Here is a 14,880-nt window from a genome sequence, read left to right as displayed (position 1 = left end):
GGGCGGGGCCCCGGGTGGGCGGGGCAAGGAGGCGCCGGTCCTGCACAGCGGTGGGCGGGGCCCGCGGGTGGCGGTGCTGCGCATGCGCGCGAGCCTGCGGGCGGAGGGCCCGCGTTCCCCTCGGAGGTGCGCGGCGGGGGGTGGGGGGGCTGAGGGGGTCCGGGTCTGCGCTCTGTGCGGGAGGGGGTGGGCGCAAAGGCGGCCCCGGCAGCGGGCTGAGGTGGTGGGGAGCGGAGCGGGCGCCGGGTGGAGGTAGCTGTGCGGCAGCGGGCGCCCCGCCCCTGAGCCGCGGCGCCTTAGGCCTCCCGGGCGGGGCCAGGCCGCGGTCTGCGGACCCGGCGGCCTTGCCCCGCCGCCGGGTCAGGCTGCTCCAGGGGTGCTGGCTTTCCCCTGGAGCCGGCGCCGGACCTTCACCTGGCCGTGTGGCCGAGCCGCTCGGGGCGTGGGCGGCCCCCCTCAGCCCCCGGGCGCTGGGGCTGGGCGAGAGCGGGCCGCAGTGCGTGTGCGGCTGCCGTGCTCGCAGGTGGGCCCTGCGGCGCCCGGGCTGTCCGGGGCCTCCCTTCCCCCGGGTGCCGGCCCTGCTGCCTGTCTCTCATAGGGAGCCGTTTGTCCCAGGCGTTGCTGACGCTCAGTATGTGGGGCATGAAAGGTCTAAACCCTGAGCACGGGTTGCTGCTCTAAGAAGACAGAAATGCTGGCCTTGAAGACGGCATGTGGGTTGAGCGGCACGTAGCAGGGCCGTGACATCTCACGGAAGCACCTGGGAGACCAAGCCTGGGCTGTGCGGTGCCTGCAGCCTTCGTGTTGCCTGCAGACAGGGCACTGCAGGTGGGGTGACCGACAGCATCTTGCCTCTGACAGGCAGCAGCACCCTCTGCTCCCACCGGGCTTCAGCCTGTGCCCTAGCAGTCTTGCCTGGGGAAGGAGGAAAACTCAGCGTGTATTCTGATACTCTTCAACGTGTGTCCTTCGGAGTGTTTCTGTGCTTCAGAATTCACGTGGGGCAGTGCTGCTGGGATTAGGTTTGTGTGGGTATGAGTAGTCATGCAGCAAAGTTGGACCAAAATTCCTGTGTCCTGACAAGCGTGGCATTTACTCGTGTGTCATGGGGACTCAGGAAGTGTGGGTGCTAGTCTGTGCTTTGCTGGTTATTCTCCAAAAAACTTCTTTGGAGGTCCGGTGAGTAAGAGGAGGCAATTTGGGGAAGAAGACAGCATGACAGGTTTCTTATAAGTGTTGAAAGACTTGGTAGTAAAAGCAGACAGGCAAGCAGCCAGCCCTTGTAAAACCAGGACACAGATGCTCATCTGAGCTGTGTTCACTTGCCTCGTTCAAAAGTTCCCCAAGCTTACCTGTGAGGGTCTTGGAAGGAGTTAAGGGAAGCTTTTTGAGTGAGAAGTGAGGCTTATTCCAGCAAAGCTCCAGGTAGCTCTGTGTTGCCGTGTGGCATGGGTGTGCCTTTGTCTCCAGGTTAGGTTTCTCTTAAGGCTGAATTCTGTCTGTATTAGGAATGCTTTTCTGGTGTAGCTTCATCACGAAGGCCTGTAGCCACTATCGCTCTTTGTTCTGTAAACAACTAGCCTAGGTCAGTGGTTCCTGACTTTTTTTTTTTTTTTAATAGGTTGAGCCACAGCTCCCCAGCTTCTCTTCCTTCTTGTTTGTGGCCTTTTCCCTGCCACAGCTCCTCCCAGTGTGGTTACTACTATCTGGTTTGTAATCACACCTTGCTGGTTGGGACCTGGTCACCCAGGTCAGGGCTGGGAACAGAATCTGGTCTTGTGGCTTGCCACCTATTGTCTTGAGACCTCAAAGCTTTTAGAAGTAGTAAAGATACATTTGAGAGGTGGTAGCAGTGTTAAGCTATGGGAGTGTGGGCAGTTCTCTCGGTTCACATGTAATTCCAGAAGGCAGAGACACCTTGCTAGGCTTCACGTCCAGCCCCACAGACCATACCAGAGCAGAGCTGCTGGGGTTAGGTGCCTGTTCTACTGCTCCTTTCCTTTGACTTCACAGAGGAAGTTGTCCTTTCTGTAGCTTAATTTCCTGCTGATGCACTGGGAATAATCCTTTCCTATTTTAGTACAGTGCTGTGAATATGAATATATAGAATGGTTTAAGGTGCTTGGATACCAGAACAATAAGAGCCATAAGTACCTTAGAGCTAGGGCTTCTGGATACTTAAAATGTCAAAAGTAAGTTTTCCATTAAAGGTATTCAGCTCTTTTTTTATCTGCCTTTCCTGATTGTGATCCGGAAAATGAGGTTACTGTGTTTTACTTCAAAATTGTTAACAGATGTACCTGTAATGAGTTTCTGTTGGTAACCTGGATCAATAAATATCCTGTTTAATAGCTAATCCTATTCATAAACGGAATTCAAAAAGACTTAATTCCTCTTTGTGAATCCTGGCCTTTCTGGCTGTCATTAATGTAAAACCAATTATGTCTTGGTAATTAATATCTTGTGTATTTTTAACACACACAAGCCCTTAATCACATCATTTCCTTTATGAGGAGAGCTGTGAATGGATTGAGTCCGGTAGTTCACAGTTGGCTCTTGTAGCTCACCCTGGCAGACGGTCTATAAATAAACCTGCAGTGGCAGGGTAGGGGTTTAGGTATTTGCATCGCGCATATTGTCTTGGATTTATTTCCTGCGTTTTAATGATGGATGACAGATGTAGTTCAAACCTTTGCGGTGCCTGGAGCATGTCTATTTTGGTCTCTTAGAAGGATAAAGGGGATGTTGGCCCCCACTGTTTGTGCAGATCAGGTTACTATTATCAAAGTGAAGAATATTTTCCCCTTTTTTATTTTGTATGTTTGACAGCAGGCTTTTGGTAGTAGGCCTCAGCATTTGCTTTGCAATGTACGATGGTTTTCCCTGGGGCCTGTTTGTGTGGATGGGTTGGTAGCAGAAAGAAGGAAAAGAAATAGCTGAATGGTTGCGGAACTACAGATCTTGGGAATATAGGGAGCAGGTGTCATTTCCAAAACTTGTGATTAAAAAGAAAAGTAATACTGGATTGCTAGGTAACAGCACTGTTTAAAAATACATTTACTCTAGGATGCAGGCAGAGTAAGAGTGGCACCTTGGCTGGTTGTTAGGTTACACACTACTGATACAAACTTGGTCAGAGCCATTGCACTGGCCTCTTGAGTGTTCAGACACAGACCTTTTTAGTGCTTCCATGGTTGTGTTAATAATGCAGATTCATACAGACTGTTCTCATGAAGCACATCAGTATTTTTGCTGAAATTAAAGAGATCCTTTTCTTGTCCAAATCTCTCTGTTTCTCCGAAGCTACTGTCACGATGTAAGTCTGGGTTGGCAGTGAAAGGAGAAGTCCCAGTCTTGTGTTTTGCCACATTCCCTCGCACCAGCATTCATACAGACGCGGGATGAGTTGGATCAGGGAACTGATCTAGCTGAAAACTGTGACTGATTTACATGAATGCTAGAGCCAGCATAAAGGAGGTGATGGAAATGTGTGTTGGGGGACACAGGGCTTCCTTTCTTGGTACGGTGTGCCCTGACGTTGGTTCAACGTGAGTATGTAATCCTGTCCTCCTTATCTGGAAGATGTCCTTGCTTTGTATCAGCTCCTTGAGGTGGTCTACTCACGCATTTGTATGCATTTGATGAAAATATTGTATGTGGCCTGCTTCTGTTAGCTGGGATGAAATTTTCCAGAACTCCTCCATTCAAAAAACACTCAAAATTGCAGTAAATATAAGTTCTTTTATCTCAAGTGAATACGGTGAAGGTGGTAGCTTTAGTATGGCACTTGAAAATAGTGCAGTGGGTAAATAACTTCCAGAGGTTTGTAACTGATGAAGAGTTCCTTTGTTGTGCGGTGCTGGAATTTGATGTTGGTCTGTTGCATTGAATGGGGTATGGCTGAAGAGCCCTTGAGAAGGGAGTGTTTGCTGTAGCAGGTTATTGTGTGCTCAGACTTATCCAGTGAAGTAGAAATTGGGTCATTTTAGTGAATATTTGATTAACAGACTCCTTCGCCCGTTCTGAATCTTATTCTGAACTCAGTCTGAGGTCTGTGCTAACTCTTAACTGATATGTGGAGCAGAGAGAAGCAAAGCATCTCTATGATTTTGGTTTTAAGAAACTAGGCTCTGTAACCATGAGATGGAGCCACTGCTAGAATTTAGGGGCAGCAGAGTAGGAGCTGGGAGAGAGGTTGCTCTGCGTGGTTCTTTGTCGTTGCTTTGGTGCAGCTATGTGTGGCTTATGCTATATCAATAGTTATCTTTGTGTTGGGCCTTTCATTTCAGGATAGTGCCCATTCAAATACTGTTCTTGCCTAGCATGAACAACTTGGAAATTAATCCTGCTTGAGCGGGAGATTGGACTAGATGACCTCCAAAAGTCCCTTCCGAGATAATTCCTTGGTCAGGAGTGTATTAGTGAATAAGTACTAAGCAGCAGTGGTGTTTTGCCCATCCAGGGTATTGTAGGGTACACTTCTCTATCAGTTGGGCAATACCAATAGCAGACTTCTGGGAATTCCTGCAAATTTTCCTGTGCTTGAGGGTTATGGGGGTATTCTTCCCATACACCTCCAAGCACTGAAACCTGGTCAGAGACAACCCTGGGAGAGCCACCTTCAGGAGCAAACTCGGGGCACGTGCGTTCCTCACGCCTGTGTGAAGTGCAGCCTCCTCTGAGCCTTTTTAAGCCCTGCTGGTGTGAGGCAACATCCTTGCTGGGAAGGAGGGAGGTGCCGGGTGCGCTGGGGCTGATGGGTGTCATCGCTTTATAGCTGCTTTTCAGCTTCGGCACCGACTCGGAGCATTCGTGTGACAGCACCCAGCGTGGCACAGTGAGTGGCTTCTGGGCCCTTTGGAGTTTAGTAATTAGCCACTCCACAGAGGGGGAAGCCGAGGGCGGAGGAGATGAAGTGCCCTGTTCACAGCCACGAAGGGAGTAAATCAGGACTGGGTCTGGTCAAGGAACGCCTGGAGACAGACTCAAACTATCAGCTGTTCATTTCTAGAAGGGAAGCTGACACGTTATGATAGCTGAAAACATGGTTCACTCTTCATGAACCCACTTGCATCCTTGCATGCTGTACTCCATGCCACAGATGCATTCTTCTCTCCACCCTGAACCTTCCTGCTAATCGGAAGCATCCCCCCTGTTTACTCCGTTCCTAACAGGATGCTTCATACCAAATAATCAATCATACGAAGTTTCTTAGCTCATGACACATCTTAATGTGTCAAGAAATAATTCTTAGCAAAGAAGGGGGTACTGAGTCATCTGGAAAAATAAACAGTCCTTGGACACTTAAGGCTGTTGATGCTTCTGCTGGTAGTTTTGTAACTTCAAACCTTCACTGCTTCCAGAGGGTAGAAACAAATGGTGACTCCTCCCTGGAGTGGGGAGTGAGTTCAGAGTTTAGGCAGTGCTTTAGGACTCTGGCACGCAGCCTCGAGCACATCTAGCTGTGCTGGTCCTGACGTCACGGGCAGAGCGTGCACCCGCGCCTGCCCTGCCATGAGCCAGCAGACCTCTCCTATCTGTCTTAGGTAGTGATGAGGATGAGCAGACCCATCCTTTCCTGCCACTGAGGCCACCATCCCTACCGGGGAATAGAGCTGGACTCTCCCAGGAAGCATCTGTCAGAGACAACAGATAGGCCGACTTGCTGCTGTTTGGGTTTTCTAGAGGGATCCAAAGCCTCGATGCGATTCTGGAGGAAGTAGGAGTTTATATTACCTACTGGGTTTGAGTTTCACACAAGAAAACAGTACACCCAAGCGCAGAACGGGACACAGGCCGTCTTCCCTGCCAACGCAGAGCGTGAGCTTACAGAAAGGCAACCTAGTTGAACTTGCTTAGATATCCTAGCAGCAGCAAGGCCCAGGTAATTGGACCTTGATTGCCAGCAGCACTATAAATACTGCAGGGCCTTGTTTTCGTTAGGATCACACAGCTCAGTAAGGAGCTGCGGCAAAAACACTGCCTTCTTGGAATATCTTTTCAGAGAGCAAACAGTGGAGCCGAGCTCTGAAGAGAAGCTTTGAACTTGTTTGGAGATCTTCTACCTCACTGAAAAGTGTCTTTGTTTAGCAAATAAATGTAAGCTTTGGCTGTTGCTGATCTCTTACAAACCTGCCTGTATGACAGGCAAGACGGTTTGCTATGGATGGTGTGCTTTGCTCAGGGAGTGCTGCTACAGAATTGCTGTGGTGCCCCTCTCCAGTGCCTCTCATCTTGCTGTCAGGTAACGCTTGCTCTTTAGGACAACCACAAACCTTAAAAATAACATACATCCCCAAGTAAGCAAACACACTGGGGAAAAATAAAAACAATAAAGAGATGTCTGGCAAAATGATCTGGGTTCAGATAAGCCTTTGCAACTGTGCGTGCAAGCTGGTCCCTGTCAGTCTGACAGAATGAGGTTAGGGAACTGCCAGAGATGCAGTCAGGGAAGAGAGTGTGGTGAACTCAGAGGTTAACCTTGCAACCCAGCTCTGCTGCAGTCAGAGGGGTGTTTCAGTTTGGGTTGAGCGAGCACCATAAAGTTACTGGGAACTGTTTCATCTGGGTAGCCGTAACAGGGTGAGATTGGCAGAAGTGTGATTCTGGGCTGCTGAACACCTTGTGTATGCTGAGAGGGAGCATGCCCTCAGCAGGGGTGTTTTGTCCCTTGTCTGGCAAATTGTTTCTCGAAGCTGTGATGCCAGTCTGCAGAGCACCTCTGGCTTTTCACTTGGTTTTATAGGTAACATTGGTAGTTTTTACAAGTAACTATGGTAGCTTTTACTGGTCGCTGCGGCCTCTAAATTGGTTCACATCCAAAATTCTCAAACCTCCTTGTTACATGGTTCACAGTGCACGCAGAAGGGCCCTTACCTCTGTGTGCAGGAAACGGCAGTGCGGTGATTCTGAGTTCAGCTTTGTAGTAAACACCTCTGAGTTAGATTGTCTGCTGAATTCAGGCACGGGTTGTTGATGTGCCTTGTAGCGTGCTGTGGATGCTGTTACACACATTCTGTGTGCTGTGGTTTGCAGCTTCTGAAGAGGTGCTGAGGCTCTAGGGTGTGATTCACATAAGGGAAAGGAAGCAAAACAAATTCTGTCCGCTTTCGCGAGTTCAAAATTCTCTTGTTTCTTACACAGGGTGGGTTACGGAATCCAAATGGCGCTCTCGAATATGCGATTGGGTTTATCCTTAACCTCTCTAAGCAGCACAGTGATCCAGCGACACTTCAGGTAATTTTCAAATCCTGCTTTTGCTTTTGTTTTCTTGCGCGAATTTCCCCAATTGAAAGAGGTGCTGTTAAGCAGGTCAAGCATAAGGTACAATATTTCTAATTCAAAAAAGATAATATAATAAAACAAAATCTAGTTGTCTCTTCACAGGTTGTAAAGTGAGCCCAGACACAACAACAGATGCAGGTTCCTGGCAGTTTGAGTGTGGTCTGAACTCTGCATTTTTGTATACATGTAAGGAGGCTTTTAGGCCTTTGAGGGTGATGCACAGGCCTGCAAGCAGGAGTTGAAAATGCCTGTGTTTCTCAGCCAAGTCCAAAAAAAACAACAGCCAGCCCCTGCTCATGTAAAGCCAATTACATGTTTAAAATTATTCCAGAGTTCATAATTTCAGATATTTAGAACAAGAGTCACCTGCAAAATTAATGCCTTCTACTTTAACAGTGTCCATTTCGTTATTTTTCTTTAGGTCCTAATTCCAGGCTCAAGGCATTTAAAGCTTCTTAAATTTATGGACCTCATGTTCTGCAATGCCTTGCACAAAGCTTAGAGCCTAATCCCACAGTACACTCTGTGCAAGTATGGGGAGTCTCTAGCATATACCTCTTTGAAGGGTCAGAGCTTCAGTTTATAGGGTGAGACTAGTCATCCCCATGACTGTGGCCTAGAGAGGGGATTAAGACAATGCTCAGGGCTAGGCTCTGTGATAGTCCCAGGAGGTATCTAAGTCTTACTGGCTTTCTCTGTAAATGGGCTGCATGAGAGCATTGGCCAGTAGACATTCAAAAGGGGTGTGTGTGTGTATATACATATATATATATATATACTGACAGTGAGAGGGAGGCCGAGTCCACAGAGGTGAGCAGTGCTTCTGCAGGATGTCAGCAGTCTTAACGGGAAAACCTTTCCTTTGTGGTGGGCCTGCTTTGGATATGGTGGGGTTTTGCTCCAAGACTGTGGCAGAAATGAAGAAAGGAGGGGAAAGAAAAAGTCCTTGTACAGTTAGTCTCATCTAGTGGTACCTGGGCAATCACACTTGTTTTGCTACTGCTGCATTGTGTACTCGGTCCCATCTTGGTTTCCCCTTCTCCTTCCTGCGACAATGCTCTTGTCCCTTTCCAGCTTCCTCCCTTCCGCCTTCCCTGCTGTGCAGCCACAGCCTGGCAAGTAGAGGATAGAGTGTGGTATACAACAGTCCCTGCCAGGGGATGGGATGGGAGAGGGTGGCTGTTTGCAGAGGTGAGTGACTTCTGAGAGAAGAGGTGTCTGCTTGTAGGGGAAAGCTGGGGTAGACCTCTGCTGCGGGAAACAAATTTTGAAAGGCAGCACTGGACCTCTAGAGCAGTTAGACTAACGCAGACTGACCCAGCCAGCCTTCCCTTACTGCATGTAAAAATGTCTGCTTCAACTGATGTCCATCCACACTGTCTGATACGCAGCAAATGGCTTACTCTTCTTTTAGGCACCATTGCACGTACAGGTCCTTTGTCTTCAGGAAGGGGTAATGGTCCCCATTGGTCTTTATTTACTGTACACGCTTCTGCTCTGCAAAACAAGGTGAACAGTTAGGGTGATTCCATATGCTGTCTATTTGAGTAATTCAGCTGACAGCAGCTTGGCATTCCTGCAGCTGTCTGGCCAGCATGTTTCCAGTACCTTCCTGTAAAGCAGTTGTTTAGGAGTAGAAAGGATCTTCCTGCTTTTCTGATGGTCTGTGTTTGGGCGTCCTTTGAAGGGAAGCAACAAACCACTTGAATTTGAGCTTACTGGATAAAAGAATAGCCATTCCTGAAAGGGAGGTTGAATTATTTCTTAGTTTATTCCTGTTGTTCCCAAGCATATTCAGCGTCAGATCTAACAATTTAGGATTGTGCAGTTTATTTCTGTTGTTTCTTATTCCTGATAATCCCACAGAACAAGCAGATAGAGAAGAGACTGTGTGTCTCTGGATTCCTCCCACGTGAGGAAGGTGATGATCCGTTAGATTCTAGTTGGTGGCAGCTTAGCACAGGCAGAATAAGGAGACCAGAATAAGGTGGGAGACCCTCATAGACTTCACTGAAAAGATTGGTCAGAAAAGTCCTTATTGCTGGGGACTGTGTACAAGATTGAAAAAGCCTGACTTGAGTCTTGGCTTCCTGTAGGCTGTTTGTGGCAGAAGCAAGCACATATTTTTTTCTTGTAAGTTGAAGTTGAATGGAATCATCTGCAGTTGCTAAAAAGCCCGGTAAATGCAAGCCACTCTTCATGCCATCTTTTAGTTGTGGCTCAGAGTAGAACAGTCATTTTATGTTTGACATTTACTAAAGAGTGTGCAAAGCCCAAAGTAGCATCTGGCTTTCAAAGAGCACATTGAATGCAGTCAATGTGTCACCCATATGGTATGTAGTTGTTGCTGGCGCCTTCCGAGTGGTTTCTGCTGGGTTTGCCCTTGGTCCCCAAGGATTATTGAGGAGGTCCGTCTCTCATTCTTTCCTTCCTTTTGCCAGTATCACTGGAGCATGCCAAGCAATACAGAAACTCACCCGCGTGCGAGTGGTGGACAACAGCGCCTTGGGGAACACACCGTACCACCGGCCACCAAAATGTATCCACGTGTATAACAAGACAGGAGTTGGCAAAGTAGGAGATAAGATCCTTCTGGCTATCAAAGGAGAAAAGAAGAAGGCTTTGATTGTAGGGCACAAGATGCCTGGCCCACCCATGACACCAAGATTCGATTCCAACAATGTGGTACTTATAGAAGACAACGGAAATCCGATAGGGACTAGAATAAAAACACCAATACCGTATATCCTGCGACAGAGAGAAGGAGAGTTCTCCAAAGTACTGGCCATTGCCCGCAACTTTGTATGAAAGCTAAGAAAGGTTTCCGGCAATCCTGTTTATATCCTTTCATACAGTAGCTGTTCCCTGGTCCTTTTCTAGAAAACGGTGAAATGTGAAAAAGTTGAGTTATCAAGTCTCCCTTCCTGTTTAAGAAACAAACAGCTAGTTTAAATATTGAAATACCTTGTTTTCCTCCAAAATAAGGTTGATTTGTTTTGCAGAACTTGTGCAGTGTGTTGGGGCAATGCTCCTTCATTTTTACTGCTCTGGCAGTGTTAATTTGGTCTCTAACATTAAAATGAGAACATGAAAATCCTTCTCGTTTTGTACTGTTTATGCTCTCTCTTCCCTATTTCAGCCTTTCCCAGTTCCCCAGGAGCAGGACACAAAGCGCTGTCCCTGGCCCCATGACATGAGTCTACAAAATGGATTCATGTCATAGAGTAGGAGAGATATATGATGAACTATTGGTGCCCTGGGCACATTCAGTAAAAGGATTAGTTTCTACGTCTTTGCTTAAGAAAAGTCTTTAGGAGGAATCGGAATTGGGAGAGCACGATGGGCTACACCTTTGGTGGTGTGTGGTTGAGCAGGGTACACCGTGGATGGGGGAGCAGAGGTAGGAAGAGGAGGTGAATGCGGTAGGTTTGAGATGCAGCCTATGCTCTCCACCTGACCAACCTCAGGCAATTGTGTTCGAGTAATGCAAGGGCTGGGTTCAGATGGAAAGGTCCTTTCCTTTTGGATTGCTTTTTGGGACCACGTCAGACATTACCTGTTGTCAATAGGCAGCATGTGTCGGTTGGTGAGACCAGCTGTTGTCCAGTGGTGCTTCCTAAGCTTGAGCACGATAGTGGGCAAATGCTACTGTATTGCTTTCAGGGCCAGCTGCGGTCCAGGAGCCAAACATCTCCTGTTATATGGAGCTGAGCAGAGAAACTTGGTGCTTGTAGCAGGTAAAGGAACATTGGGGCAGAGCACTCCTACAGATAGCGGTGCTGGTGAAGAGGGTGCAGGGGAGGCAGCCAGCGGGAGTCTGGCCAGCTTCAGGCCCCTGAGCTGACTCCTCACGGGTCCGGTGGCAGCTGGCTGTGCCTTGTCCTTCCACCTGCCCTCCCTGTCATGCCGGGAAAGCTCCTCACCTCGGCCCTACATTGCCCCTGTGGGAAGATCTGAGGACTGCAGTGCTGAGCTGTACCACACTTTAAATAGTCCTGGCAGATGTATCTGCCCCGTGCTCCCTGCTGTGGAATCCACATTGCCCATGGAAAAGGTGAGCCCTGGATCCCTCACACTCCATTACTCCAGGTAATGCAGGTAAGATGATATTTTAAATTTAAATTCAGTCCTGACCTTTAAGTAAGGGCACTGTCCCCCTTAGTAAAACTTCCCTGTAAACTGGAGCGGCCCAGCCTATGTGCTGCCCAGATCAGTGGGAAAGCAGAATCGGCTGCTGCTGGCAGCATGTCTCTTGCTTGCTGTTTGTTGTCCATGGGCCAGTGAATGCTGGGTTTGCTGCTCCGAGTCCTGAACCTTGCGTGTTGCATTTAAACCCCCAGCCTGCTCGCTTCATAGGTGTCTGTCCACTGACGTAGCAGCAGAGCGGATGCTCACCTGGCTGATGTCAGTGTCCAGTCTATCCAAGTGCAGTCAACTTCCAGGAGGAACTTTCCGTGCTCGGAGGAGATGTTTATACCACTTTGCTAAGCGGGACAGCGAACAAACTGCGTGTGCTGGTCACAGCAATGAGCGTGACTGTCCTCCCTCCCTCGGGTGGGCTTTGCCACCATGCTGCTGGGGCATGGCATGGCCTGGCTGCTCAGGCATTGCTCACTGCCTTTTTTTCCCCTGGTTGAATTTATTCCCGGATCAGCGTGGGATGCTCCTGGAGCTCCTTTTTTTTTTTTTTTTTTTTTTTTTTTCGTGTGTGTGTGTGCGATGAGCACTGCTCTATGAGTGCCTCTTGGCGACGCTCGGTGCCAGCCCTGCGGACGCACCGATGCCGGGAGCGGGGTGGCGGGGAGCGGCCCGGCCCGGCTCGGCTCTGCCTGGCCCCGGCATCCTCCGTCGGGCCGGCCGGGCCCTCTAGCGGCTCCCTGCAGCCAGGCGGGGCCCTCCGCCAGCCCGCCCCGGCTGCAGGAGCGGAGTGGGGCCGTGGCCGTGGGACTAGCTGGGCTCTGCTCAAGGTCAAGGGGCTGCAGCCAGCGCTGGGCGTGCAGGTCGGATCCTGGCGCCGGGGAATCTTTGTGCAGGGCTGCAGGGTGCTGATCTAACCCAGTGCAGATAAGGGGTGGGAAAGTCAGCGCTGTGCCCTGCTGTTAGCCGGTAAATCTTCACAGCCCAAGTTTAGCTGTGTTTTTTAGCTTTTTTGAAGCAAATCCCAGTAACAGGCTGCAGTATTTCAAGTTAAAAAAAGGGTGTATGTTTTTACGTGTATTTAGGGAAAGTGTTTACACCACTTAGCAGCTCTATGCTCTTCCTTTAGAAAACATTCCTGCAGCCTTTGCAAGTCCCCCAACCCTGATAAACACATAAACAAATACTTCTAATAGTTTTTATAATAAACAAATCATAAGCCAATTGACATGTCTGTCATGCTCCTCCTGCAGACAGAAGGAGCTCAGACGTCCTTGAGGTAAATCTTTTTGAGAACAGAAGAGAAGGATGGTTTCCACTAACACAGGGCCAGAAAATATACTTTCAAATGTCACTTGTATGGGGTAATTCGTTTCTGTTCAAAGGCTGTGGGCACAGTGGAAGTGAGATCCATCCCAGACTGGGCTACCTTCATCCCAGCTAGCCTGATTTGTATCTCATCTATAGGGCTGCTTTACTGTGAGGTTTTTGCTTGGCAACAGCTCCAGCCTCAATGTGTCTCCCAGTAGGACCTGGGGGCCTGCAAACAATCCTTGTTTTTCTTGTCCTGAGCATAAGGGCTATGAGTCCCTCATGGGATGCATAGATCCCGCTGTTTGGATATTAAATATTTCACAGAATATTTGCTAATAACTTTCTAGCATTTTGCTGGGGAAGAGGTCGTGGGGAGAGGGCACAAGAGGAAGCAGGCAAGACAATGCGGCATACTTGAGATTAAAATGTGAAGCAATGCTTTATTTCTAAGTAAACTGATATGTGGAACTAAATCCTTAACCTCGGAGCTTAATAAGCAGACATGCAGACAGCTAAGCTAAGCATATCCCATAGTCTCCTGCAGTTTTTACCCGTCTTTCCCTAACAAGGATCATGGCCTCGACAGAAATCCTTGGCCCGCAGTGACAGCTCTGTGCTTGGCAAATTCCAGGCACTGCCTGTAGCAGCATCTCTCCGAGGGGAAAGGGCCTGGCTCATGGATGAGCCCTTAGCCTGCTCCCACCTGTCCTGCTGAATTTGGCTCCGCTGTGGCTGTGGGATGGTCAGATCCTGACTGACTGCCCCAGCACTGCTCCGGCAGCGGGGCCTGCACAGGCAGGGGCAGATGGACGGCACCTTGCCAGCGGCCCAGGCTGATGTAGGTTCTCCGGGCTCTCTTTCTTTTCTTTTGAGCAGGACCCATATTCTGGGTCCTCTCTTTTGTTTCAGCACAGGGGATGATACCTGCTTGTTCTCGCTTCAGACTGGCCACTGCTCTGCTCCGGACGCACCAGAGCCTTCTGAGCAGCGAGGCGGTGGTGTCCCGGGAGCCACTGCTGGGTTTCCTCGGCTCTGGCTTGAGGGATCCATCTCTGGGATCCCTCTGAGACTGTGCTCTCTCCAAATGGGAAGCTTTTGCTCGTGCATCCATCCTGCCAGGAAATCAGATGTGATTTCCTCTGTGGGTAGCAATTCTTGCAGGTCCTTTTGTTGAAGGATGGCTGCAGGCTGGTGGGATGACTCCATCAGGGGAGGGAAGATAAACCAAAACACCACCTACTTCAGCTGCTAGAAGGTCATTCTCTTCCTCTGCTCCCTATTTATGTTTATTATTCTGCTATTAATATGATTTTATATGGTAAATGAGAAAATTTCACCCAGTGTGAGACAGTTCTTAGGAGGAATTCTCTCATCTCCTGAGCAGCCTCTGGGGGAGCTGCCACCCACTGCAGAGGGAAGGGGAAGCCCAAAGCAGAGTCCTTCCAGGGTTCTTGCCCTGTTACAAATGTGCCTCCCTGGTCAGCTCCAACTGGGTCCCTGGGTTAGTGTCCATTCCCGTGTGTTTGCATGTGGGGTTTGCATCAGATTAAGCTCCCGAGAGGGTGCCTATTCTGCTTCTGATGGCCGGGACTTCATGCCCAGACATTCTTCCATGGGAGTTGGGGGAGAGGGGTCTCTTTTTTTAGGGCATCCTATGTGGATAGGGAGAGATGGTCTTTGGGTAGATGCTTGCCCAGAAAAGACATACAACAGGGTTCTCCGGTGAGGACTGGGGTCTGGAAAGAGACAGGCAAGCACTGGGGATTAGCTGGCCGTGAGAAGGGGTGTCCCCAAAAGGAAGCGGGCGAGACAGATTATCACGGAGGGATGCAGCAGGGAGCTGATGTCTTCCATCTGCTTGGAGACCAAGGCTGGGAGACAGGCGGCCCCGTCTCATGGCCCTGCGCCAGCACGGTGGATGGACTGCAGAGCTGGGGGAGGCAGCTAGTGACTTCGGGGGCTGGGAGAAGGGGGAGACAGCTGAAAACTTGGCTGAACTGGGACCAATGCAGCCAGAGGCCGGACTTTGGTCCAAGGCGAGTGTTGCTTGGTTGGTGGGGGTGAAGGTGGTGAGCTGCACATCCCAGAGCAGGAGGCTAGGTGGCAATGTGGGCGTGATGGTGTGCCCGGCAGCCTGCCCTCACT

General features: G+C 49.5%; 1 protein-coding gene across 1 annotated transcript; it reads left to right on the top strand.

Annotated features, from left to right (window-relative positions):
- The first annotated feature begins 3 nt into the window (after positions 1 to 3).
- MRPL14 (mitochondrial ribosomal protein L14) lies at positions 4 to 10,376 on the top strand. Its single transcript, XM_054819773.1, has 3 exons — positions 4 to 126; positions 7,144 to 7,236; positions 9,726 to 10,376. The coding sequence occupies exons 1-3, from the start codon at positions 83 to 85 to the stop codon at positions 10,090 to 10,092; spliced, it is 504 nt and encodes a 167-aa protein (XP_054675748.1). The 5' UTR covers positions 4 to 82; the 3' UTR covers positions 10,093 to 10,376.
- The last annotated feature ends 4,504 nt before the right edge of the window (positions 10,377 to 14,880 follow it).

This window comes from Grus americana, chromosome 3 (genome assembly GCF_028858705.1).
Source record: "Grus americana isolate bGruAme1 chromosome 3, bGruAme1.mat, whole genome shotgun sequence".
Taxonomy (NCBI): Eukaryota; Metazoa; Chordata; class Aves; order Gruiformes; family Gruidae; genus Grus; species Grus americana.
The sequence above is the reverse complement of the archived record's forward strand: the minus strand, read 5'-3'. Positions and strand labels throughout refer to the sequence as shown.